We start from the raw sequence: 27,366 nt of genomic DNA, 5'->3' as shown, positions 1-27,366 counted from the left end.
CGCTTTACTTTCCCAAAGAGGTTGCTAAAGTCATGGTTGCCTACACCCAAGAAACTTAGAATGTCTTGACTGCACCCTTATTGAGAACAGAAGTGTGAGAAGTTGCTTGAGAATCATTACTTTTATCAGTAATGATTTAAAGTCCAAGAAACAAGGCGAAAAGATAACGTTCACAGATTTAAAAACAAAAAACAGATGAATAAGGCAAGTCATAGATCCATCCTTGTCTCCTTCACTTTTCCCAGGGAGGCCAGAATCTACTAGAATTTTTTTCTATGTCTTTAATATGTTAGTTCCTTATCCATGGTGTTTTATAGAGAAGATAATGGAGGACAACTCACCACGAGGCAGTTAAGTTACATAGTGAGAAGAACAAATTAACCAAAAAGGTGCTGAAATGATTTCCTGCTTTACCAATCTTTCTTCTCTGGTTTTTAATGCTTCCCCCCTTGCTAAGGTAAAATGTTAATCCGGTTGTAGGAGATAACTTGTTTCAAAAAGCGGAAATGTATTTATGAAGAAGGTGACATTTAACAACTTGCCATTCCAGAAGACAGATGAAGCTTGTCATAATAAAAACAAAGCCCAAATACATCTCCTCCCCAAGTTGAGGACTATTACGGAAGAATCTTGGTCTGGGAAAAATTTCAAATTTTTTTTGTTTTTGTTTTTTGTTTGTTTTGTTTTTTAGGATAGGGTGCCAGTTCCCTCCCAATCCTTATCCCTCCATCTACCCAAAGCTAACCTAACAGTATCCCTCTCACTCCCTTCTAAGATTAATTCATATCTCATGAACAACACGAGGTCTTCATTATTTGGCCTGAGCTTTTTACTCATCTCTTTGCAACGTCCAGTGAGAGAAGACCGGGAAGTTGCCCCTCCTTCAGTAGTCCTCATGGGCTGGGGAACATAGGGTGGCAAGAAACGCCACTCGGTAGGCCAGTATGACTAAAGGCGGCCAGATCTTCTGCTCAGACCATCTGTCATGGCTAGCCCAACCAAACTGAAATAGGAAAAGCAATAACTTTTAGACGAGGTTTTAAAAGAAGTCACGTGTCCTCACTTAAACTGTCTTTCTTTTAAGAGCATAAAAAGACTTAACGGGCCCCAGCAGCAAATACAAGCTCGTCTGCTTCCCGACCCGTTTCATCTGCTGTACTGTGCAGCCCAGCGAGCCCTGCAGAACTGCTGCCATCTGCCTGGACCTTCTTTCTGCAAGATGGCTCCTCCACGATGACCCTGGCGAAGAATCAGCTCTAGGTGTCACCTGCGTGTGTAGGGACGGCCTATGTGCCTCAGGCCCCGGGACACTATGCCGGATTGGGCTAGATGGGCGATCCCAGATGTGATGTCATTTTGACTCCCAGGACCCCCGACTCCCATCATCCCGGTCCCCCCACGCCTGTTTCTTCTCTTCTCTGTCTCCCCGCTCGTAAAGCAGCGCGGAAGAAACAGCGGACTGGCTTCACCTCGCCTCCAGTCCCCCTCCCAACCCGCGCGTCGCTGCGGAGCCCGCAGGCCGCAGAGCCGCTGCGCCGGGCGTGCGGGGGAGGCTGCGGGGACGTGGCCGCAGCCGGAGCGCCGGGGCCCGCGGCCCTCCCCGACGACGGATCCGCTCGCAGGTCTGGCGGGCGGCAGGGGTCCTGCGGGCGGAAGTGAGAAGCGAGGCGTGGCAGGAGGCTGCGGGCTGGGGGCTGGGATCCCCTCGGCGGCGGACGCGGCCCGGACAACCCGGACGAGGACGGCGGCCGCCTCCCGACGCCCGGCGCGCGGCAACCCGGCCTTTTGTGGCGTTGAGGCAGAGCAGACCGGCAGGGCGGCCGCTGCGGGGGAGCGAGGCTGAGCCGCCGCCCCCGGGACCAGGAGGAGGGGCTGCCTCGGGGGCGCCGCCGCGACCCAGAAAGGCTGGGCGGACGCGGGAGCGGGCGGCGGCCCGTCGCCTCCCTCCTCCTCCGCGGCGCCATCCCTCGGCGCGCCCAACCCGGAACCCGGCGAGCGCGTGGGGGCGGGGAGGCGAGCGCGCAGAGCTGGCGGGCACCCCCGCGGCCCCCGGCCCCCCAGCCATGTCGGCCGAGGAGATGGTGCAGATCCGCCTGGAGGACCGCTGCTACCCGGTGAGCGAGAGGAAGCTTATCGAGCAGAGCGACTATTTCCGCGCCCTCTACCGCTCCGGCATGCGCGAGGCCCTGAGCCAGGAGGCCGGCGGCCCCGAGGTGCAGCAGCTGCGCGGCCTCAGCGCCCCGGGCCTGCGCCTGGTGCTGGACTTCATCAACGCCGGCGGGGCCCGCGAAGGCTGGCTCCTGGGCCCGCAGGCGGAGAAGGGCGGCGGGGTGGAGGAGGAAGAGGAGATGGACGAGGTGAGCCTGCTGGCGGAGCTGGTGGAAGCGGCCTCCTTCCTTCAGGTCACGTCTCCGCTGCAGCTGCTGCTGTCCCAGGTGCGGCTCACCAACTGCCTGGAGCTGTACCGCCTGGCGCAGGTGTACGGGCTGCCCGACCTGCAGGAGGCCTGCCTGCGCTTCATGGTCGTCCACTTCCACGAGGTGCTGTGCAAGCCCCAGTTCCACCTCCTGGGGGCTCCTCCTCAGGCCCCCGGGGATGTCAGCCTGAAGCAGAGGCTGAGAGAGGCCCGGATGACCGGGACTCCGGTTCTTGTAGCCCTGGGGGATTTCCTGGGGGGCCCCCTGGCCCCACACCCCTACCAAGGGGAGCCCCCGTCCATGCTCAGGTATGAGGAGATGACCGAACGTTGGTTCCCGCTGGCCAACAACCTTCCTCCCGACCTGGTGAACGTCAGGGGTTACGGGTCTGCCATCCTGGACAACTACCTCTTCATAGTGGGCGGGTATAGGATCACTAGCCAGGAAATCTCGGCTGCGCACTCCTACAACCCCAGCACCAATGAGTGGCTCCGGGTGGCCTCCATGAACCAGAAGAGGTAAGCGCCCAGCGGGGCTGCTTCTGCTTCTTTTCCCGTTCCATTCATTCACTTGCTCACTAGTTCGTTCATTCCCTTGATGTTTGCTGGGCAATCGCAGGAGATTTTGCTGAAGTGGGAATGACATCTTCAGGAGTGTCGCTGGCCTGGACTCTGGCAGAGTTCCCAAGGAACTGAGAACTTGCGAGGAAGAAGTGGCCCCCGCCAGGTCAACTAACCGAGTACTTTCCTTGCAGGTATCGCTCTTTCAGGCAAAATGCCTTTTTGCCTCTTTCCCAGTTGGGGGGTGTGGGGTGGGGGATGTCTGTGGTTTCCTGGAAGGATACTGTAAAGGAAAACTTTTTTTAAGTTTGCTTTCATTTTTACCTTTTTTTTAATTTTTTAGGGTCTAATCCTGATTACAGTGACAGACCGGGCAGTGACCTGTAATGCGGTCTTGGGAGGATTTTTGTTGTTGTTATTGACTTTGAAGCTTTCCACACTGGGGCCCCAATCTGTAATCAGATTACCATTAGAATTGTACCTTGGATTGTCTTTTTTATTTTGTATCCTCTCTTTTGCATCTCCCTTCCTTCCCAGACAGTTTCGTCTTTGTTCTAAAATTTGAGCCTGGCAGTGGTCACCTACAAAATTAGAACGTTTCAGTGCACCCAACCTTCCCCCTCCCATCCTCAAATCCCTCCCAACATGCCCTTGGGTGACATGAAGACAGGTAAAGGAGGAGGGGAGGCGAGGGAGAGTAGGGAATAGAGGTGGGAAAGGAAAAGGAAGAAGAAGGAAAAAAAAAATAAAAGAGCAGAGCAGATACAGGAAGAGATGGTAGGAAAGAAAGATGGAAGGACTCAAGATGGCCCAGAGCCATTCACACTTAAGTGGGGAGAAGAATCAATCAGTATGATCCACGAAAGGACAGGAATACCCTTTTTTCTGCTATTCTTGTATCCATCTCAACCCCCACATGGGCCCTACCCTGAAGTGTGGAACAAGTCGTTGGGGGACTCACCACCAGGCAAAGAAAGTTGTAACTGGAATGGGAAGACCATTATACATACATACTTGACTTAAGGGTACCCCAGCCTAGGGGGGTGGGGGGAACAGTGGCTTTATTTCTACTCTAACATGAAATTCATTTTGGAAAGTGTTCTTTTTTTTCTGGTGATAAAAATAATACATACTTATTTTAGAAAAGTGGAAAATGGAAAAGAATCAAGAAACAGAAAGACTATCACTCCTGCTCCCTCCCTCACAGAGGCAATACTGTGTAGAGATTGGCATGTTTTCTTCCAAGCCCTTTTTAGTGTATTATTTATACCACTGAGATGATACTGTATTTAAGGTTTGGTATCAGAAGTGTTATTTTTAGGCAAATTCTACAAGCTTTAATTGAGGTAACAAAGGGACATTCAGTGGTTACGAATGGTGCTCAGATTTGGGGTGGAAGGCCCAGCCGGTTGTCTGTCACCTCTACACACGTGTGTCCAGCTGTATCAACTGCTGCTCAACAGAACCCCTCCACCCCCAAATCCAGCTTGAGTTCTAACATAACACCTCACAGAATTCTTATTTTTTTAGAGAAGCGGGGAAGGCCACAGGGGGAAAGTGAATCCTAAGCAGGCTCCGTGTCCAGCACAGAGCCTGACGTAGGGTTTGATCTCATGATGCTGGCATCATGACCTGAGCCAAAATCAAGTCAGATCCTTAACCAACTGAGTCACTCCAGTGCCCCCTTTTCTTTCTTTACAAATCCTTGATAGTCGTTTTTCTTTTTTCTTTTTCTTTTTAGGAATATTCTTTATGTCCTCCAGGGGAAAAAAAAAAAAGGTATTCAAGTAATTCGTAAATACATGCTTAGAAAAATTACAAATGACACGAGAAACCACAGAGTGGAAGATATGTGTATCTACTGATATATATTTATATATTATACATTTGTAAATATATGTTATAAATGTACATTTATATAAACATAAGTATGTTAATAATTGTTAGGGGAAAATGTTTGTATGTGTGTACATGTAGGGGTGTCTGTTCATCTTCTATATATTTTTACCATAGGTTGATTAGGCTGTGCTGATTATTATGACAATTCCACTTGGAGAGTTTTTTCTGTATCAACAAATATCAACATACATAGAGCGGTCTCACTCATTCAGAGCTGTATTCTAGCCTTTGGCTGTATGGTAATGTAATCAGCCCATCCCTTACTCGTGAGCATTTAAGTTGCTTGTATTTGCCATTATAAACACTGCTATAATGGGATGCCTGGGTGGCTCAGTGGGTTAAGCATCTGCCTTTGGCTCAGGTCATGATCCCAGGGCCCTGGAATGGGTCCCATGTTAGGCTCCCTGCTCCTCAGGGAGTCTGCTTCTCCCTCTCCCTCTGCCCCTCCCCACACTTGTGCTCTCTCACTCGCTCACTCTCTCTTTCGAATACATAAGATCTTTTTAAAAAATGCTATGTTGAACATCTTGGCATAGATGTGCCTCTCTTAGCAGGCATTTTTCAGTAGTCCTAAATAACAAATTCCTGGAATCTCTGGATAGGTGGGCCAAAGTATATATAAGTTTTAAATTTTGGTAGCCTCTGCCAAATTGCCCATCAGAACATTGTTCAGATCTCCTCTCCTATCAACAGTGTCTGAGCTTGCCAGTTCCTGTACTCCTGCCAAGACAGGATATTATCATCATTTTATATTTTTACCAATCCAGTTGGCAAACACTGATGTGAATCTTTCTGCTTGGGAGAGAAATTTTTCCTCTCAGATGTTTATTGGCACTTTGTATATATTTTATAAGTGGCCTTTGCCAATGAAAAATACAATTGGTTTATCTTTTTCCTATTCCGTTTAGAAATTCTGTTTACATACGTAGAATCAATCTCTTGTCTCTTAGGTAATGTTGCACTGTTTTCCCCCTGCCTTTATTTTACTGGAAGGCCTCCAAAATAAAAATCCACAAAGTGACTAGGCTGGTGAAGTCAATGAGTAGAGGGGTGGGTTGGAGTGATGATGAATCGGAGAGCTGTCACCCTACCGCAAGAGGGCCCCACCCCTGTCACCCACAGCTTGTTGCTATCTCCAAGTATAGCCAGATGCCCTGATTTTTAAAGACTGGCAACTTACTGCATTGAAAAAACCAACATCAACAATAACAGAAACCTTGCAGACCAAACAAACTGTAGGACAACACTGGCATTGTGAGCCTCCAATTTTGGACATCAGGTTTATCATGTATTCTTTTTTTTTTTTTTTAAATTTTAAATCTTTAATATGTAATACCTAATCTTCATTATAATCTTAAAAAGATCTCTTTATACAAATGTATCACATATTCTTACATGAGGAAATTTAAATTTTGGGGGAGTCAAATTTGTCCTACATACTATTAGCTTTTAATCTTGCACAGGAAAGGTGTCTACAAGTTAAGAATATACAAATATTCATCTGTCTTATAATCTATTTTGTGGTTTTGCCTTTTTACATTTATATTTGAATGTGTTTGGGATTTATTTTTATGTAAAGTATAATGTAAGGTTATAGCATGTTTCCTAAATGTCTCAGTGGCCTCAGTCCTCACTGTGATTTGCACAACCAGTTATCAGATGATAATTTTCCTGTTTCCATATTGACATATTGGCTTTTCCTTTACCAATAGCATACTTTTATTTATATTTATTTATTTTTTTTATTTATTTATTTTTTCCAATAGCATACTTTTAAATTATTGCAGCTTGGTAAACTATTCTGTTGTCTCGTGGAATAGAGACCCATTTTTTTCTGTTTATTTTTTTTTAAGATTTTATTTATTTATTTGACAGAGAGAGAGACACATCACAAGTAGGCAGATCAGCAGGCAGAGAGAGGGGGAAGCAGGCTCCCTGCTGAGCAGAGAGCCCAATGCTGGACTCGATCCCAGGACCCTGAGATCATGACCTGAGCCAAAGGCAGAGGCTTAACCCACTGAGCCACCCAGGCACCCCTTTTTGGTTTTATTTTTATTCTCTTAGCTATTCTTTGTACATTTTCCCCTTCAGAGAAACTTTAGAATCCAATTGTCAAGTTCTGTTGGAGTTTTGATTGATATTTATCAGTTAAGTTGGAGGAGGATTAATAGTTTCATAATACTTTGCAGATAGAAAAATTGTTTTTCCATGTATTTAGGTCTTTTGGTCTTTCAGGAAAGGTTTATGATCTTTGTATAGTCTGTATATTTTTTGCAGCTATTCTCAGGAATTTTCTAGTTTTTTTTAAAACTTTTGTGTATTTTTTTTTTTAAGTAAGTTCTGGGCGAAGGTGGGGCTTGAGCTCAAAACCCTGAGATTAAGAGTTGCGTGCTCCACTGACTGAGCGAGTCAGGCAACCCCGAGCTACTGTTTTTTTTCTACACAGATACTTTTTTCCACCAAATTTTATAATTGGGTGCCATGTTGGAATTTGTAACCTTCTTTATCTCTCTCATACTTTGACTCAGATTTGAGGGTCAGCTCAATTGGATGTCCCTTTCTGAACTCTGAGTTAGGCTAAATATTCAAATTCTTTGTTTCTCTAGAACACTTTCCACCTCGAATTGAAGTTTTCTGCTTATGTCTGCTTCTCTCCCTTCCAGTCAGGTCCAGTTCATTGCTTCTGTGTGCCCCTACTGCTAATGTGGTATCCAATAATTCATAGATGCTCAAAATGCACCATTGTTTTTGAATTATGAACTATATCATATATTATTGTAATAAAAGTGACTATATTATTTTATTTTTTTAAATGTAATATTGTGAATATTTTTATCTTGTAACAGTCACTGTCGTTATTTAGAATAGCAGAAAAATAATATTAGGTAACATTTAACTGAACATTTACTCTGTGCTAGGTACTGTTCTTACTGCTTTGCATGTATTATCTCACTTATTCTTCACAAAGACTGTATCAGGCAGGTTCCCATTTTACAGTCAGAAACTGTAAGTAAGTAATTTGCTAAGATGTGTAGTAAGTAGAGTAACCAAAATGTAAATATCCATTGAATAGATATAACCATTTAGAGTATTTACAGTTTGGCTTCTAGACTGGCAGTGACCATCTTCATGTGCATTTTTTAATTTTCTTAAAAATTATTTTCTTCAGAGAAGTGGAGCACAGATGCTTTGTGCTGCTTTTAAAAATTTCATTACATGTGTTTGAGCTTCACCACAGCCTTCATTCATGTCTAGCATCTTTCTAGTCACTATTGGGTAAACAACAAAGACAACATGGTTCCTGTCCTCAAGGACTTTAGATGATGAAACAAGTAAAAATGAAACTTAGAATGGGATTGTTTCTGGATAATGTATCTAATACAGTTTCTGGAAACACCAGAGGAAACTTAGAACCTTGAGGAAAAGCAGATTTCAGCCCCTGTGATTACACAGCATTTCACATCTGGCTTGATTCACTGCCTCTGTGATGTACCTTTACATCACAGTACCTTTACTGTTTTACTTTGACAAAGTGGTCAAATGCAAAGCAGCCCACATTCCTCAACAACTGAATAGGGTGGTGATCTCAGAATCTTAAATAGTATGGCACAGGCAGGAACCCTAGCTTGAGAGATTCTGTAAAGCCCTTTGCACCCTGGATAAAATGGTGCATGTGACCAGTAGTGTTCCCCATGCCCACCCCCCGCCCAAAAAGGAAGAAAGAGATGTTAGTGTTGTGCCGGCACACTTGAAAATGGCAGTGTGAGTACACAGCAGAGCAGAGAGGCTGCTTTGAAGTCCAGGGATGCCCCACTGCCCAGTGGTCTGCATGTGGGTTTGATCTCAGGAGTTGTCAGGACATCTGTGCGAAAGTCTGTGTACCCACAACATTGCTTGCCCTCCCTCCTTGCTTCCATTGGTGATAACTTGCAGGAACTGGCCACTGTTGCAGCAATCCTGGTCGTTCATTTCTCGATCTCTAACATCTCTAGTCTCTCTGATTGCCCTGTACTTTTGCTCTGCAGTTGTTCTGTGTGTGAATACAAAGCCGGGAGAGAGTTAAACAAGTTTCCTGGCTGAGACGGAATTACTGTCGTCAGCCTTAGCTGTTCCCTTTTTCTCTGGGCCAAAGTTTAGTATTTTAGGGCATTTCTGGTCTCCTTTCTAGTTAAGGTTGCAGCCCGAGAATAGTGGGAAGGAAAGAAAACTATATGTCTGTTCATCCCCCACTCATTGTGATTTTGTCCAGTAGTTGCTTCGTGTGCTCCAGTCTCTCAGACACCTAGTAGGTAGCGACCTGCTGGTCCCCAGGGGAGGTTAATCCATAGGGAAGTGGCAGAAGGTAGGCAAGAGGAGGAGGAGGAGGGGACACAAGGACCTGAATGCTCCACAAACTATATGTCTTTTCTGTGTGGTTGAGAAAAGATCTTGCCATTTCTCTCTGATGTTTACTCCAATGGCAACAAACTTTTCTATGTAGCAAACCTTGACAATGGTTCCTATTTCTTGAGCTCTTAACTCTGGGCTACATGTTGTAGACACTGTTTTAGATGTCACTTCCTATTTCACACTCACAGCATCTCTTTGGAGTAGTCTCTTTTTAGATCATTTTAATCTCTTTTTAGTAGTATTGGCTCCATCTTCCCAAGGGGAAATTGAGGATGAGTTTCATAAGTTTGCATGGTTACAGGGCCAGCACTCGAAGCCGCTCCCACCTCTGTGTCACCGGCCGCCCTACAGCTGTATACAGCTACTGTTGATCTGTGTAGCAGGGTTCAGCATGTTTCATGTCACTTAGTTTTTAAGGATTTGCTGGGCTCTTTATTTCCTTGAGGTGAAGTAGTAATTAAATCAGCATTTTTTCCCCTTTATTTCTAAGTCAGTCAAGGATGTAGCTACAACACATCATTATTTGGTTTAAAAATTATTCTTTTTACCCCCTGAAGGTAGTATGTCAGGGATCAATATTAAGAAAACACTAGAGATGAATTTTTTTTTTTTTTTAAGCCGTAGCTTGGATTCATACTTTCACCCTTCCAGTAGGTGAAGAGTGAAAGAGTTACTTTCAAAGAGTAGGAAATAAGGTGCTTCATGGTGAGAATTTATGGATGAGAGAGCACTTTGTATGTAATTCCAGAATACATTCCAGCCGGTGACTGTTGCAGTTAACAAATGACAAAGAGATCCTCTCGGAATTAAGAAATTTAGTCTTATGACACCCAGAAAAAGCATTCCCTCTTGTGACCCCTTTCTGCAGGTGTTCCCCTTTTCAACTCTTCCTGTGTGATATATGTTCCTTTCTCCACTTCACAGGTGGGGAAACTGAGGACGAGATGAACTGAGATTTAGTGACTTATCTAAGGTCACACAGCCATTGAGTGGTGGAGCTAAGATCTCCCCGTGTGAGCCTGGGCTCACAATCCTCAGCAGGACGCGTGTTCACTAAGTGGTCCGCGTTGGGGTGGCAGTTTCATCTTCAACTCAATATTGAAAAGCGTCTTCTCTTCAAGTGAATTTGAGCATGCTGGGTCTGGAGAGATGGAATTGTTTACTTTTAACTGCTTACTCATTCAGCCCTTACATGTTTACTTAGGACAAATGCTTATGCTGGATGAATATTAAAAACTGTTTTGATCTTAGAAAATTTACTATCTGTGTACCTTTGGGAAGCAAAAACAAATTGCAGACTAGTAAAATTTAGTCCTTATTTGCAAGCTTTATTTCCTTTGGTTCCCCAAATTTGCACACACAGAGAGGGCATCATGGTCAGATTTTAAGGACCATTGGCAGCAGGAAAAGTAAGCAACATGAAGTAGAGACCCCCCCGGTGGCTGCCACCCCAGTGAAGTCGGTTGGCATAAAATGTGACTGGCTGGCTAGGTGTAATGGACAATGTGAGGTTCTTGCTGAAGAGTACTCTGTTCACTTTGTCATTTGAAAAACAAAACAAAGACTCATTTAAACGGACACGTTGCAGGCACCTTTGAAAACATCTTACTGTTTTAGTAGGTGTAGGTGGCTATTACCCACATGTCCTATGTCATGGTACATCAGTGTTGATTAGACTCCTGCTAGGAGATCACACATGGGCAACTTGTTCCCTGTTTCTTCCTCATGTACCCTCTTAGCATTTTTCAAATGTGGGTCTCCCCATTCTTTCTTAGGATATTGTTAATTTTGAAGACATTGTTGTATTAGTGGTAGATGTGGTGTCTAAATTTACTACTTTATTTCAAACACTAGAAAACTAAGAAATTATAATGGTAGTATCTTATCTCAGTGTGGTACTTCCTGAGAAACTGTTGCCTGTAATGTCTTGACCATCCTGTGATGAGTATTATCCCCATACCAGCAATAGTGAATTGGCGTGTTTGGACTAGGGTCAGAGAGCTGCTTCAGGTCTTTCTGTTGCATTGTGCTCTGCTCACACTCCTGTAAACTTGAGACCAAGCACCAATCTGGGAGACTGACCCAAATGTGTATCCCATCTGGCCTTCAAGGAGTCATTAATTTCTGTGCGCTACACTGGAACAAATTCGTTTTTTCTTTTCAATTCAGAAGTTAAAAGTTACAAGACTTTTATGTAGCATCTGAAGCTGATGAGCAGTATTTGATTGTATTACTGAATATGGGGCTTAAAACCAGTGTCTTCTCCTTTTAAAATTATTTTATTTATTTGAGAGAGACAGAGATAGTGAGAGAGAGCATGAGTAGGAAGGAGAGGGAGAAGCAGACTCCCAGAACCCTGGAACCATGACCTGAGCCAAAGGCTGACGCTCAACCAGCTGAGCCACCCGGGTGCCCCTAAAATTATTTTCTATTATGATAAATGAGCATTTGTTGATTTAAGTATTTGTTAACATACAGAAGCCCCCGTAAGGGTGCTGTATCAAAATATGTTTAGTTTGGTGCTTATGTAGCCCTTTGTATTGTGGTGTGAAACAGTATATAAGATGCCCTCGGATGGAGCGGTGGGATGGGGGGGGCGAGAGATCTGCCAGGAGCACTTGTGGTAAAGGGGTCTTTGAACCACCCTCTAGCACCCACCCTTAGCATATGCACCATAGAAGGTGCTAGTGTGTACCTAACATGGAGCCTCCTCAATGGGGAGGAAGAATTGGAAACATGCTGAGTAGAGAGACAAGGGAGGTTATGCGTTCCTCCCTTAACACTTGCTCCCGCTGTTGAAAGAAATATTAAAATATTAAATATTAATATAAATTATTATTTAATGTTAATATGAATAAATTAATATTACTATTAAAATATCTTTGGTTCTTGGCATAAGGCTAAGCAAGACTACTCTTGGTTATATTGAGTTGCTTATCTCTAATTGCTAACATTTGAAAAATGCTTCATTCTTGTGAATTCTGAGATAGGAGTGAAATTTGAGGTGTCATTTGGCCATTCCTCTGTCCCCAGGCAGAATGGCACCCAGCTTGGAGAGCTAATTTTCTTTAGATCTCCAGCACATTCCTCAGTCTGCTTTAGCAGTTGATGCCATTGCCTTCTTAATGGTTAAGAAAACTGACTCTCTGGGCCTTTGTATCTCTCTTTCAGGTCTAACTTCAAACTTGTGGCTGTTAATTCAAAACTCTATGCCATTGGTGGGCAGGCCGTTTCTAATGTTGAGTGTTACAATCCCGAGCAGGATGCCTGGAATTTTGTGGCACCCTTACCAAACCCTCTGGCCGAGTTCTCTGCGTGTGAGTGTAAGGGGAAAATTTATGTCATTGGAGGATATACGACCAGAGGTAAGTGAAGGGGCCAAGTAAGTGATCCTCTTCCACGTGAGCTTGGGCAGCCTGGGGAAATGCTCTGATGTACATATTGTAATTTCATACATTATATACTGGACATTTGCATATCTGGGAGGAAGAGAGTTGAGTATTACAAGGGTACTTTGGACAGAAGGGACCTTTGATCCCTTTGTGTGAGCATGAAAATTGAATGGGGTAGAGGATGTGATGAAGAGAATACGTATTTTCTTTTTTTTTTTTTTTTTTAAAGATGTTATTTGTTTATTTGACAGAGAGAAATCACAAGTAGATGGAGAGGCAGGCAGAGAGAGAGGAAGGGAAGCAGGCTCCCTGCTGAGCAGAGAGCCCGATGCGGGACTCGATCCCAAGACCCTGAGATCATGACCTGAGCCGAAGGCAGTGGCTTAACCCACTGAGCCACCCAGGTGCCCCAAGAGAATACGTATTTTCTTTCTGCTCTGGAAGCCCAGCCTTGTGAGCAGCTATCTTGTGACTGGACTGGGTAAGTGCCATCCTTCTTCCAAACACATTTAACACTATGGAATTTAGGGCCAGAACATCCTTGTGGATCTGTGTTTTCACTTTCTTCGTTCTTGAGCACAAACCTATCAGACAGTTTCCAGAAGCTCAGCTCAAGGCTGTTGTTCACATAGTGTAAGAGGATTACAAAAGACAACAATATAAGAGAACTTTTTCCTGACCAGAGGTGGGAGGTGGTTGTGCTTTTTATTAAGCTGTACTGTTTTTGGTGGGCATTTGGCATTGATAATTTGGAAATAAGTTTTCCCAATAGGTTTTTTACTGCTGTTCTTGGTAGATAGCATCTCACATAATAATGACAAACTTGGTTGTGTTAGGAGGCGGTGGGGCCCACCAGATAGAAGTGTGTCTTGCCTTTTATCGCTCTCCCCCACTTGTGTCCGAGTTACCTCTTGGCCAAAGAAATGTATTTATTTTTTATTTTTTAAAAAAGATTTGATTTATTTATTTGACAGGAATAGAAAGCGCATATCTTTGAGGGAGCCACTGTTGAACTCAGTACAGGTGCTGTGTTTATGCATCTAAGGAGAGGCAGTGACCAAGAGAAATGCATGGGACGCAGTGAACTTTTTTGTTTTTTAATGCCCTCAAGTTTTTATCCCTGTGGAGCTAGTCCCAGTGCCTCTCCCTCATGACTTTCCAGTAAAGATAAATAATTGCCAACTTTTTGGGGTAATAAATAATTGAAAAAAGGGAGAGAGAGACATAGCAACCATTTCTTTTACCTTCTACATTGGTGTTTGGGTACGGTGGTCAACTTCATGTGTTTAATGAAACCAAATGTTCTTACAAAGAACATTTGTTGTAAAGGCCTGTAAAATACATTGTTTGAATTTTAGAGATAAACCTCATACCTGTCAAGCAGGTTTATATAACACTGAAAAGTAAGCCCAAATATGTAAGCAAGTCTGAAGAAAATGATTTTGTTTTGCTGGTACGGCGCACATACTTTTTTCTCTCATTGGGATCCTACTGAGTAAAAAATTGACATGGGGTGGGCAATAAAATTTACGTTAATCTCTCCAATTCTGTGTGTGGAGAAAGCTGAATGCTCTCTATGTATGCTTGGTAAGTTTTCACGACAGTTTGGCCCATTATGACATTATTGATTCTAGAATATGAGTATCTAAGGTAACAAACACTTGTCTAGTGCAACTAGCTGAACTTTGTAGGTTTCAAGGTTGAGCGGTTCACTTGAAGGAGTTGTTTTAGTTTTGGATATTATGATAATGGGAATCCCAAAATGTTTTGGTTATTTCGGTTAGCGTGTGTCTGGCAAGTGCGGTCATTCGAAGCTTAAGATCACACACAGCAAAGGTAGGACCTTCCAGGGACCACTTCCATTTTGCTCTCAGTCCTTTTGATGTATAATGGGCCTCCTCTAACCCCAGCCCCATGTGTGTGACAAAAAGTGGAGAACCTGGTCGTAGTTTAACATGTAGCTAATAGCGTCATAGCATATTTGACACCATAATGAAGAGGAGATAATGAAATATTTCCTGTTTTTAAGCACTTTGACTTGCTTTCTGAGATATAGCATGATAACCCCAATGAGACAAAGAACATTTGTTGTAAAGGCCTGTAAAATACATTGTTTGAATTTTAGAGATAAACCTCATACCTGTCAAGCAGGTTTATATAACACTGAAAAGTAAGCCCAAATATGTAAGCAAGTCTGAAGAAAATGATTTTGTTTTGCTGGTACGGCGCACATACTTTTTTCTCTCATTGGGATCCTACTGAGTAAAAAATTGACATGGGGTGGGCAATAAAATTTACGTTAATCTCTCCAATTCTGTGTGTGGAGAAAGCTGAATGCTCTCTATGTATGCTTGGTAAGTTTTCACGACAGTTTGGCCCATTATGACATTATTGATTCTAGAATATGAGTATCTAAGGTAACAAACACTTGTCTAGTGCAACTAGCTGAACTTTGTAGGTTTCAAGGTTGAGCGGTTCACTTGAAGGAGTTGTTTTAGTTTTGGATATTATGATAATGGGAATCCCAAAATGTTTTGGTTATTTCGGTTAGCGTGTGTCTGGCAAGTGCGGTCATTCGAAGCTTAAGATCACACACAGCAAAGGTAGGACCTTCCAGGGACCACTTCCATTTTGCTCTCAGTCCTTTTGATGTATAATGGGCCTCCTCTAACCCCAGCCCCATGTGTGTGACAAAAAGTGGAGAACCTGGTCGTAGTTTAACATGTAGCTAATAGCGTCATAGCATATTTGACACCATAATGAAGAGGAGATAATGAAATATTTCCTGTTTTTAAGCACTTTGACTTGCTTTCTGAGATATAGCATGATAACCCCAATGAGACAAAGAACATTTGTTGTAAAGGCCTGTAAAATACATTGTTTGAATTTTAGAGATAAACCTCATACCTGTCAAGCAGGTTTATATAACACTGAAAAGTAAGCCCAAATATGTAAGCAAGTCTGAAGAAAATGATTTTGTTTTGCTGGTACGGCGCACATACTTTTTTCTCTCATTGGGATCCTACTGAGTAAAAAATTGACATGGGGTGGGCAATAAAATTTACGTTAATCTCTCCAATTCTGTGTGTGGAGAAAGCTGAATGCTCTCTATGTATGCTTGGTAAGTTTTCACGACAGTTTGGCCCATTATGACATTATTGATTCTAGAATATGAGTATCTAAGGTAACAAACACTTGTCTAGTGCAACTAGCTGAACTTTGTAGGTTTCAAGGTTGAGCGGTTCACTTGAAGGAGTTGTTTTAGTTTTGGATATTATGATAATGGGAATCCCAAAATGTTTTGGTTATTTCGGTTAGCGTGTGTCTGGCAAGTGCGGTCATTCGAAGCTTAAGATCACACACAGCAAAGGTAGGACCTTCCAGGGACCACTTCCATTTTGCTCTCAGTCCTTTTGATGTATAATGGGCCTCCTCTAACCCCAGCCCCATGTGTGTGACAAAAAGTGGAGAACCTGGTCGTAGTTTAACATGTAGCTAATAGCGTCATAGCATATTTGACACCATAATGAAGAGGAGATAATGAAATATTTCCTGTTTTTAAGCACTTTGACTTGCTTTCTGAGATATAGCATGATAACCCCAATGAGACAAAGAACATTTGTTGTAAAGGCCTGTAAAATACATTGTTTGAATTTTAGAGATAAACCTCATACCTGTCAAGCAGGTTTATATAACACTGAAAAGTAAGCCCAAATATGTAAGCAAGTCTGAAGAAAATGATTTTGTTTTGCTGGTACGGCGCACATACGTTTTTCTCTCATTGGGATCCTACTGAGTAAAAAATTGACTTGGGGTGGGCAATAAAATTTACGTTAATCTCTCCAATTCTGTGTGTGGAGAAAGCTGAATGCTCTCTATGTATGCTTGGTAAGTTTTCACGACAGTTTGGCCCATTATGACATTATTGATTCTAGAATATGAGTATCTAAGGTAACAAACACTTGTCTAGTGCAACTAGCTGAACTTTGTAGGTTTCAAGGTTGAGCGGTTCACTTGAAGGAGTTGTTTTAGTTTTGGATATTATGATAATGGGAATCCCAAAATGTTTTGGTTATTTCGGTTAGCGTGTGTCTGGCAAGTGCGGTCATTCGAAGCTTAAGATCACACACAGCAAAGGTAGGACCTTCCAGGGACCACTTCCATTTTGCTCTCAGTCCTTTTGATGTATAATGGGCCTCCTCTAACCCCAGCCCCATGTGTGTGACAAAAAGTGGAGAACCTGGTCGTAGTTTAACATGTAGCTAATAGCGTCATAGCATATTTGACACCATAATGAAGAGGAGATAATGAAATATTTCCTGTTTTTAAGCACTTTGACTTGTTTTCTGAGATATAGCATGATACCCCAATGAGACAAAGAACATTTGTTGTAAAGGCCTGTAAAATACATTGTTTGAATTTTAGAGATAAACCTCATACCTGTCAAGCAGGTTTATATAACACTGAAAAGTAAGCCCAAATATGTAAGCAAGTCTGAAGAAAATGATTTTGTTTTGCTGGTACGGCGCACATACTTTTTTCTCTCATTGGGATCCTACTGAGTAAAAAATTGACATGGGGTGGGCAATAAAATTTACGTTAATCTCTCCAATTCTGTGTGTGGAGAAAGCTGAATGCTCTCTATGCTTGGTAAGTTTTCACGACAGTTTGGCCCATTATGACATTATTGATTCTAGAATATGAGTATCTAAGGTAACAAACACTTGTCTAGTGCAACTAGCTGAACTTTGTAGGTTTCAAGGTTGAGCGGTTCACTTGAAGGAGTTGTTTTAGTTTTGGATATTATGATAATGGGAATCCCAAAATGTTTTGGTTATTTCGGTTAGCGTGTGTCTGGCAAGTGCGGTCATTCGAAGCTTAAGATCACACACAGCAAAGGTAGGACCTTCCAGGGACCACTTCCATTTTGCTCTCAGTCCTTTTGATGTATAATGGGCCTCCTCTAACCCCAGCCCCATGTGTGTGACAAAAAGTGGAGAACCTGGTCGTAGTTTAACATGTAGCTAATAGCGTCATAGCATATTTGACACCATAATGAAGAGGAGATAATGAAATATTTCCTGTTTTTAAGCACTTTGACTTGCTTTCTGAGATATAGCATGATAACCCCAATGAGACAAAGAACATTTGTTGTAAAGGCCTGTAAAATACATTGTTTGAATTTTAGAGATAAACCTCATACCTGTCAAGCAGGTTTATATAACACTGAAAAGTAAGCCCAAATATGTAAGCAAGTCTGAAGAAAATGATTTTGTTTTGCTGGTACGGCGCACATACGTTTTTCTCTCATTGGGATCCTACTGAGTAAAAAATTGACATGGGGTGGGCAATAAAATTTACGTTAATCTCTCCAATTCTGTGTGTGGAGAAAGCTGAATGCTCTCTATGTATGCTTGGTAAGTTTTCACGACAGTTTGGCCCATTATGACATTATTGATTCTAGAATATGAGTATCTAAGGTAACAAACACTTGTCTAGTGCAACTAGCTGAACTTTGTAGGTTTCAAGGTTGAGCGGTTCACTTGAAGGAGTTGTTTTAGTTTTGGATATTATGATAATGGGAATCCCAAAATGTTTTGGTTATTTCGGTTAGCGTGTGTCTGGCAAGTGCGGTCATTCGAAGCTTAAGATCACACACAGCAAAGGTAGGACCTTCCAGGGACCACTTCCATTTTGCTCTCAGTCCTTTTGATGTATAATGGGCCTCCTCTAACCCCAGCCCCATGTGTGTGACAAAAAGTGGAGAACCTGGTCGTAGTTTAACATGTAGCTAATAGCGTCATAGCATATTTGACACCATAATGAAGAGGAGATAATGAAATATTTCCTGTTTTTAAGCACTTTGACTTGCTTTCTGAGATATAGCATGATAACCCCAATGAGACAAAGAACATTTGTTGTAAAGGCCTGTAAAATACATTGTTTGAATTTTAGAGATAAACCTCATACCTGTCAAGCAGGTTTATATAACACTGAAAAGTAAGCCCAAATATGTAAGCAAGTCTGAAGAAAATGATTTTGTTTTGCTGGTACGGCGCACATACTTTTTTCTCTCATTGGGATCCTACTGAGTAAAAAATTGACATGGGGTGGGCAATAAAATTTACGTTAATCTCTCCAATTCTGTGTGTGGAGAAAGCTGAATGCTCTCTATGTATGCTTGGTAAGTTTTCACGACAGTTTGGCCCATTATGACATTATTGATTCTAGAATATGAGTATCTAAGGTAACAAACACTTGTCTAGTGCAACTAGCTGAACTTTGTAGGTTTCAAGGTTGAGCGGTTCACTTGAAGGAGTTGTTTTAGTTTTGGATATTATGATAATGGGAATCCCAAAATGTTTTGGTTATTTCGGTTAGCGTGTGTCTGGCAAGTGCGTTCATTCGAAGCTTAAGATCACACACAGCAAAGGTAGGACCTTCCAGGGACCACTTCCATTTTGCTCTCAGTCCTTTTGATGTATAATGGGCCTCCTCTAACCCCAGCCCCATGTGTGTGACAAAAAGTGGAGAACCTGGTCGTAGTTTAACATGTAGCTAATAGCGTCATAGCATATTTGACACCATAATGAAGAGGAGATAATGAAATATTTCCTGTTTTTAAGCACTTTGACTTGCTTTCTGAGATATAGCATGATAACCCCAATGAGACAAAGAACATTTGTTGTAAAGGCCTGTAAAATACATTGTTTGAATTTTAGAGATAAACCTCATACCTGTCAAGCAGGTTTATATAACACTGAAAAGTAAGCCCAAATATGTAAGCAAGTCTGAAGAAAATGATTTTGTTTTGCTGGTACGGCGCACATACTTTTTTCTCTCATTGGGATCCTACTGAGTAAAAAATTGACATGGGGTGGGCAATAAAATTTACGTTAATCTCTCCAATTCTGTGTGTGGAGAAAGCTGAAAGCTCTCTATGTATGCTTGGTAAGTTTTCACGACAGTTTGGCCCATTATGACATTATTGATTCTAGAATATGAGTATCTAAGGTAACAAACACTTGTCTAGTGCAACTAGCTGAACTTTGTAGGTTCAAGGTTGAGCGGTTCACTTGAAGGAGTTGTTTTAGTTTTGGATATTATGATAATGGGAATCCCAAAATGTTTTGGTTATTTCAGTTAGCGTGTGTCTGGCAAGTGCGGTCATTCGAAGCTTAAGATCACAGCAAAGGTAGGACCTTCCAGGGACCACTTCCATTTTGCTCTCAGTCCTTTTGATGTATAATGGGCCTCCTCTAACCCCAGCCCCATGTGTGTGACAAAAAGTGGAGAACCTGGTCGTAGTTTAACATGTAGCTAATAGCGTCATAGCATATTTGACACCATAATGAAGAGGAGATAATGAAATATTTCCTATTTTTAAGCACTTTGACTTGTTTTCTGAGATATAGCATGATAACCCCAATGAATATTTCAAATTCTGTTTCTTACAAAGAACATTTGTTGTAAAGGCCTGTAAAATACATTGTTTGAATTTTAGAGATAAACCTCATACCTGTCAAGCAGGTTTATATAACACTGAAAAGTAAGCCCAAATATGTAAGCAAGTCTGAAGAAAATGATTTTGTTTTGCTGGTACGGCGCACATACTTTTTTCTCTCATTGGGATCCTACTGAGTAAAAAATTGACATGGGGTGGGCAATAAAATTTACGTTAATCTCTCCAATTCTGTGTGTGGAGAAAGCTGAAAGCTCTCTATGTATGCTTGGTAAGTTTTCACGACAGTTTGGCCCATTATGACATTATTGATTCTAGAATATGAGTATCTAAGGTAACAAACACTTGTCTAGTGCAACTAGTTGAACTTTGTAGGTTTCAAGGTTGAGCGGTTCACTTGAAGGAGTTGTTTTAGTTTTGGATATTATGATAATGGGAATCCCAAAATGTTTTGGTTATTTCGGTTAGCGTGTGTCTGGCAAGTGCGTTCATTCGAAGCTTAAGATCACACACAGCAAAGGTAGGACCTTCCAGGGACCACTTCCATTTTGCTCTCAGTCCTTTTGATGTATAATGGGCCTCCTCTAACCCCAGCCCCATGTGTGTGACAAAAAGTGGAGAACCTGGTCGTAGTTTAACATGTAGCTAATAGCGTCATAGCATATTTGACACCATAATGAAGAGGAGATAATGAAATATTTCCTGTTTTTAAGCACTTTGACTTGCTTTCTGAGATATAGCATGATAACCCCAATGAATATTTCAAATTCTGTTTCTTACAAAGAACATTTGTTGTAAAGGCCTGTAAAATACATTGTTTGAATTTTAGAGATATACCTCATACCTGTCAAGCAGGTTTATATAACACTGAAAAGAGTGTTTATATAACACTCTAGGATCATGACCTGAGCTAAGGGCAGTTGCTTAACCAACTGAGCCACCCAGGCACCCCTGCTTATTGCAATTTCATATTGTCACTTATTAAACAAGTGCTTGGAAATTTTTGAGCCACCCAGGCACCCCTGCTTATTGCAATTTCATATTGTCACTTATTAAACAAGTGCTTGGAAATTTTAAAAAAACAATGGTTCTTCACCAGTCTGAAAACCATGGTCTAGGTTCTCATACCTCCGTGTCAGAGCATTTGAAAGGCTCGTTGAACGGAACAGAGAAGAAATACATAACTATCTGTTGTCACCTTGTGTGAAAGATCTGAAACTCATTTTATTAACTGGTGGAGTGTGTGGTCTTGCAGTTAGGTAGACAGTCGGCCACTGCGTGTTAAGTGACTGAGGTAATTCAGCTCTGCCAGTTCAGAAAATTTCTCTTCCCTAGCTGACGTCTAAGTGGGGTTGTAATTTGGCCTTGAGCTGTCACACCTGCTGGGAAGCATGTGTCATTTAAAAGGATATAATGGTAACATCATTGTTTTTTCAGATCTAGGTTGGAATTTGCCCTTGACAAACACAAAATGATGAGTGACGCAAGTGATATGTTGGCTGTGGCGTTGGAGCAGATGGATGGGCTTACAGCAGGTAATCTGCGTCCTCTGAAAGATGGAATCATGACATTTACTCTGCACTTTTGGCTTTTTCATTCCAACTCTTTTATTACCTTTTCCACTTTATTTTCATTTATTGGTTGCCTTTAGATTCCTCGTGGTTTCACATTAGCCCCTCTTCTCTATTTTATACCAGTATCATTCTCAAACTTTGTTTGAAAATGTCTAATTCCATTTCCATACTGTAGTTCTGACTCAAGGAGAAAGAAAGTATTCTCTGGCAATGCTCTCGGGTTCCCTTCCTCCTCGGGAGCTTTGTACTATCTGTACTTTACTGTACTCCCAATAAACCTTGCTTTGCTGCCAACCCCCCCCCCCCAAAAAAAAGTAAGTAAGTACATCTCATGGGATTTCGGTGCAGGTAGTAGCTGTAGGTCACACTTTGAGAGATACTGCTCTACCTAGGATCCATGGATATTCTGATCTATTCCCTTGAATTTGACATTTACTTTGCCACCAGTAACTCTCACCTCTATTTCCTTTCTCAATTCTCTGCTAAGCTTTGGGTCTCTAACTGCCAATCAGATACCTCCTTTGAAATAGCCGATATGCATATACATGTCATCACAGAAAGAAAAAAGGAATGGACTCTGGGTCCATGACCTGAGCCAAAGGCAAACGCTTAATGACTGAGCCACCCATGTGCCCCTTAGCCATTCCTTTTTTTCCCCTCTGAAGTCTGTCCTGTCTGTGCTCTGCCGTGCTTTGTCCTGGCAACCCTCTCCCTTGATGTTCTTGGCATTCTTGCTTTCCCGCTGTAGTTCCTCATTCTCTAGACCACCAGAATTTTCTTTCTGAAACACAGATCTGGTCGTATTCCTCCCTTATTATGAATCTTGAGTGATTCTCTGTTATGGAAGTAGAGCAGAAACAGTGTAGATCATGACCTGCTTGTTTTCTCATCATGACCAGAGGGACTGAACAGTATGTAAACCCTTTCAGATGCTTGTGCTCTCCTAGGGGTAGTGGCTCCTTAAGGTCTCATGTCACATTCTGCGTTTTGTCACAGGAGAAGTACCTTTATGTATTTAGGAACCCATGGTCATGAAGAAAGGTTGAAGGGGCCAGTGGGTGGGGTTGTCATCCATCTGATGTTCTGATGATCAGGGTCGAGGTGTGGGTAGCATCTACTGCTCCTCCATTCTAGCTACCTAGCCCCTGTTGCTTATCTTTTCTGGTCATAAATTTGACCCTACTCTGTTTCAGTGGTTTGAAGAAACCACAGGTGTTTTCATTGTCAGAGGTTCTTCCCTTGAATGCCATGGCAAGTCAAAGTTTGGCCTCCTTTGTTCTACTTGTATATCTCGAGACCAGATTTTAATTTGACCTCCTTTGTAGATTAGACCACATCTTGTGTACTGTGTTTAGTTCTTGGAATATCCGTTTCAAAGAGGTTATTGGTAAAACTTAAGAGGAGGTGACCGTGAAGGCGAAGAAACAACTTCATCTGGTAAGCAAGTATATTCTTGCTCAGGGCATGATAGATACTTTCACACAGTTGAAGGACTATTACGTGGAAAAGAGATTGGACTTACTGTGTCACAGTTTCGGAAAATAGAACCAGAGCCAGATCCTAGGCTGTTATCAGAGGTTATAACCTCAAATTCTTAGTGGAACTCCGTAGTCAAGACAAGTGATGTTTCTGGACAGTAGTTGAGGACTGACGTTTTACATACTCTACTAGATGAGTATATTTGTTCCTTAGCCCTGGCAGGGCTTCAGGACCAACATGAGAGTTCTTCGGAAAATCAAGACTTCCTGGGTCTCAGCTCACACTGACGCAGTCAGGAGCTTTTTGGGTAGGACCTGGCTTTATTTTCTCAAATTACTATCAGTAGCTCTCCACCTAAGGTAGAGGGAGATGTGATTGCAAATATTTGAGGAGTTTTTCTAAATATGCATTTCTCCCCTATCCCTCACCTTGTTTTGTGATGGAGACTTAAAAGAGTAGAAGGTTATTGTGGGTACATCTATTGTGAATAGTATTATCAGGTGATTGTAGTGCTTTAAACTACTGGAATAGGACACGATAGCCTGTTTTGTTTTTAAAATGCTCTACTGTTCCTCCCTTTCCCGGACATACTCTCCTCAATTTCTATTTTTCTGGATTTTCCTCTCAGCCTTATATGGTTCCTGAGGGGAAGATCATGGGAAGTATTTAACATTGGGCCTAGCATATCAGTGGTTACCATTATTACAGTTTGGCAGATTTGGGTCCTCATCATTTGGTCTAGTTCTTTGGAAGGTCAGTGGAATGGACTAACTGAAGGAAAATGCCTCTCCCTATGGTTGGAATTGATCAAGCTGTGTGGCAACTGGAGAGAGAATTTACACATTGTTTCACACTTTTCTTCCCTTTATAAGACCCTCAGATTAATGAGGTGGTAGTCAAAATATCATAATTATTGACACTTAAAGTTAGTACTTCTAATTAATATGTATATTTGATAGACCAGAAAATAAAAATCAAAGAGATGAAGAGGTATATATGAGTGATTTCTGAGCAGGCAATGGGTTAGTTATGTACATTCAAGTCATAAAACGCTTTCCCTTATAAGTAATAGGGAAAGAAAGGCTGTAAAACTATTTTTTAAAGCTGATATTAGCTAGAGTTTTTGATGCTAGGCTGCAAACAAAATCATGGGAGAAAATGTTAACACACACACACTCCTGTACATACACAAATGTATACATGTAATTCATTGAAATTCTCCAAAGATTAAATTCTGGTAAATTAACCGGAAGCCAGTCCTGTTACCCTTGACATTATGCTATGCGGTTTCCACCAAATTGTGCAACTTCTTTTACAGGGAATTTCTCAAAATCTTATGGTACCTAAATTTATATTTTGGGGAGTACTTGGCTCTATCCACACTGATCTCTACCTTCTTAGCCCTTATTTCCATGAGGTCAGCACATCTTTCACCAAAGTCCATTCATTATGTTCTTACCATAATACACAGTTGACGTCCCTGTTAGGTATTTGGTGATTGATATTTACCATCAATTATATGGATTTTATTTTTGCACCGAATCACTATGACTTGGAGAGAGTCACACGACTCCTTTATTTTCTTTTCCTTTTTGCTTATTTTGATTATTCCTCACTGTGACTGGACTTGCTTGCCACCCTCAGCTTTAGGACATTATGTAATATAAACCCTGTTGTTCTCTCTGTGATTTTTTTTTTTTAAACTTAGGTTCTAAGGCCCTGGAATATTCCAATGGAATTTTTGATTGCCAGTCTTCCACCTCCCCGGGATTCATGGGAAGCCTGCGAACTCTGCACCTTGTGGAAGACCTGCGTGGCTTGTTGGAGGTGATGGACACAGATGAGAAGGAAGGGTTGAGATGCCAGATCCCAGATTCAACAGCGGAAACACTCGTCAAATGGCTTCAGAGTCAAATGGTAGATAATGGCACATTACAGATCCTGCGCTCGGAATCTCTTGTGGCTTATTCCAAAATTTAGAACATAGAGTAGCTGATTAGAGCAACAACAACAAAAAAGTACAGGGCAGCAGGTTCACTGTGATTTTTATCCCTTAATGCATCCCAGTTCCCTTTAAGGATAATGTTAGTGTACATTTCATGGGCTCCAGCCCACCACCTGATTTTGCCTCTGAAGGTGGACTCGCTTTCTTGGATGACCTGCTGTGGCCTAGAACAAATAGTCCTGTAAAGGAAAGAACCTTGCACGTAATAGATGCTTTCTCAGTACTATTGGAAAATTTACTGTAAAAGGACCAAGAGCAGTTCAGATAGGAAGCAGAGTGAATAGAACCTCCAAAGGCAGCGAGGCAGAGGTCTGCAGTATCTGATAGGAAGTGCCCTCTAGTGATCTGTGGGGGTCATGTCAGTTCTAGGGTGTGAGGGAAGCTATAGAATTGGGCTTCCAATCGCGTTCTTCTTCCCGGAACAGTGAAGCCCCTTTCTAGGCATCCGTCTCAAAAACGGATGGTGTGGAGGATCTGCCCTTTCCCTGAACACATTGGTATATACCATGGTTTTAATACATTTGGAACAAATAAAATCTAAAGAATGCCACTAAAAAAATTGAGAGAAGAAGATAGAAAAAGTGTTCTTTCTGTAATACGAGTAATGCCACTGAACTATATGCTTAAGAATGGTAAAAGTGACAAATTTTCTGGGTATATCTTACCACCACCCAAAATGAGAACATTAATACTGTGATAAAACTGATGGTTGGATTGTATCTTGGCATTTCCCAATGCAGGTGCTGGAGACAACAGACCTGAATTTCAATTTGGGGGCTGATTCTTAGAAGCTTGCATGATTTGGGGGAGATTTTTTAAGCTGTTTGTCTCGTTTCCTCGTTTGTGAAACAGGGACAACAGCTTCTGCCGCACGGGAGTGTGAGTCCCGGGAGCGAACTTATGAGTGCTTGTCAGTGCGCCTGGTAGACGAGTCGAAAATACAACACTGAAGAGATTGTAGAGGATGGAGGGGAAACTACGGGGTCCATCTGCAAAGAGGGAAAGAAAGTGTTGGCTCCAGTTCCGTGTCACTCCTACATGGTTCACTTTTTTACAAGGCTACAGACATTTTTCAGACTATGGAGAAGCTTTGACAATATTTTAGAGACTTCTTCTCAGTTACATAATTAAGATTTCATTTATGTTTAATGATAGCCACCTTGGGAGTCCATGTCCTTAAGACTGATACCGATCTTCTCATTAATGCCACTGGCCCTTTGCAGTTCTAATTACTTTGTCTGGGCCAGGAGACCCCCTGGTTTCCTGTCGGGTGTCGCGTCTTCCTTCCCTACTGATTTCTGCTGTATCATTCTTTCATAGGATCAGAAGCTGGTTCAGAAGAAAGAAAATAGTCACATTAATAGTTTGTTACTTGTGAGGGGATATTAAATCACTAAGAATGAATTTGTTTGAATAAAGTAGCTATAGCTGTAACCTTCTAAACACTGACAAGTTTAAGACTCCGAAGTTCCTCTCCTGTGGTTAAAACAAAACAAAAACCTAAATCTGTTGAGTATGCCATATTTGGTCAAGTACTGAGATAGAAGTATTATCCTGTTAATAGAGATATTAATGGTGGAGAATTACATGCTTTATCAAGCTCTAAGTTCAAGAGGGCAAACAGAAAAATATGTCAAATTATTTGAGCCAAGCAAGCAGTTTCTGTTTGCTTTAGGTCTAACTCTATGAGTTGCCTAGAACATTCATACTATGCTTTTCCCAATAGAAGACGTTGAGGATCATGACCTTGATCAGGGCATAAAATCCCACAAGTGACCAGTTACTTAGCAGCTTTAGTATGAGGCATTCGCAAAATCAGCAGAAATGACAAAAGTGCAGTTTTTGACAAAGTGAGTGGAACTGCGATGATAGAACTTCAAATCGGCATCGTGGCCGATAAGATAAATTGAAGTGTGCCTCACTGGCTTCTGACCTGATAAGTCACAATACATTTCCATCGTATTCCTACATTTAAAAAATAGGTCCTATTAATTGCAAGTGTATCTTCTAAAAAAGTTTTTAGAACAAGTTTCATAAAAATAAAAATACTCATGACTTGAGACGTGGGGCACATTCTCTCCAGTCCCTGACTCTCCGCCACATGACCCATTCTAGGCCCGCCGTCCCCAGAATCCCCCACTGCTCTCTGCCCAGCTTCCCTTCTCATGTGTGTCTCCAGGGAATGTTTG

The 27,366-nt window shown here is 42.0% G+C and overlaps 2 protein-coding genes across 2 annotated transcripts in view; both read left to right on the top strand.

Moving 5' to 3' along the window:
- Positions 1 to 27,366, top strand: part of LOC309868521 (liprin-beta-1-like) — a 150,768-nt gene that overhangs the window by 66,176 nt on the left and 57,226 nt on the right. The window contains exons 2-3 of the mRNA XM_082738446.1: positions 21,557 to 21,654; positions 24,881 to 25,089. Coding sequence (XP_082594572.1) covers positions 21,557 to 21,654; positions 24,881 to 25,089 — 307 coding nt within the window. The remainder of the gene's footprint in view (positions 1 to 21,556; positions 21,655 to 24,880; positions 25,090 to 27,366) is intronic.
- LOC309868826 (kelch-like protein 42) lies at positions 1,932 to 21,465 on the top strand (the record flags this gene model as incomplete). The annotated part of the gene is made up of 6 exons (XM_082739011.1): positions 1,932 to 2,935; positions 3,069 to 3,171; positions 3,321 to 3,431; positions 4,719 to 4,756; positions 12,437 to 12,630; positions 21,455 to 21,465. The coding sequence occupies exons 1-6, from the start codon at positions 2,064 to 2,066 to the stop codon at positions 21,463 to 21,465; spliced, it is 1,329 nt and encodes a 442-aa protein (XP_082595137.1). The 5' UTR covers positions 1,932 to 2,063.

The sequence above is a fragment of the Mustela nivalis genome (genome assembly GCF_964662115.1).
Source record: "Mustela nivalis genome assembly, chromosome: 7".
Lineage (NCBI taxonomy): Eukaryota > Metazoa > Chordata > Mammalia > Carnivora > Mustelidae > Mustela > Mustela nivalis.
The sequence above is the reverse complement of the archived record's forward strand: the minus strand, read 5'-3'. Positions and strand labels throughout refer to the sequence as shown.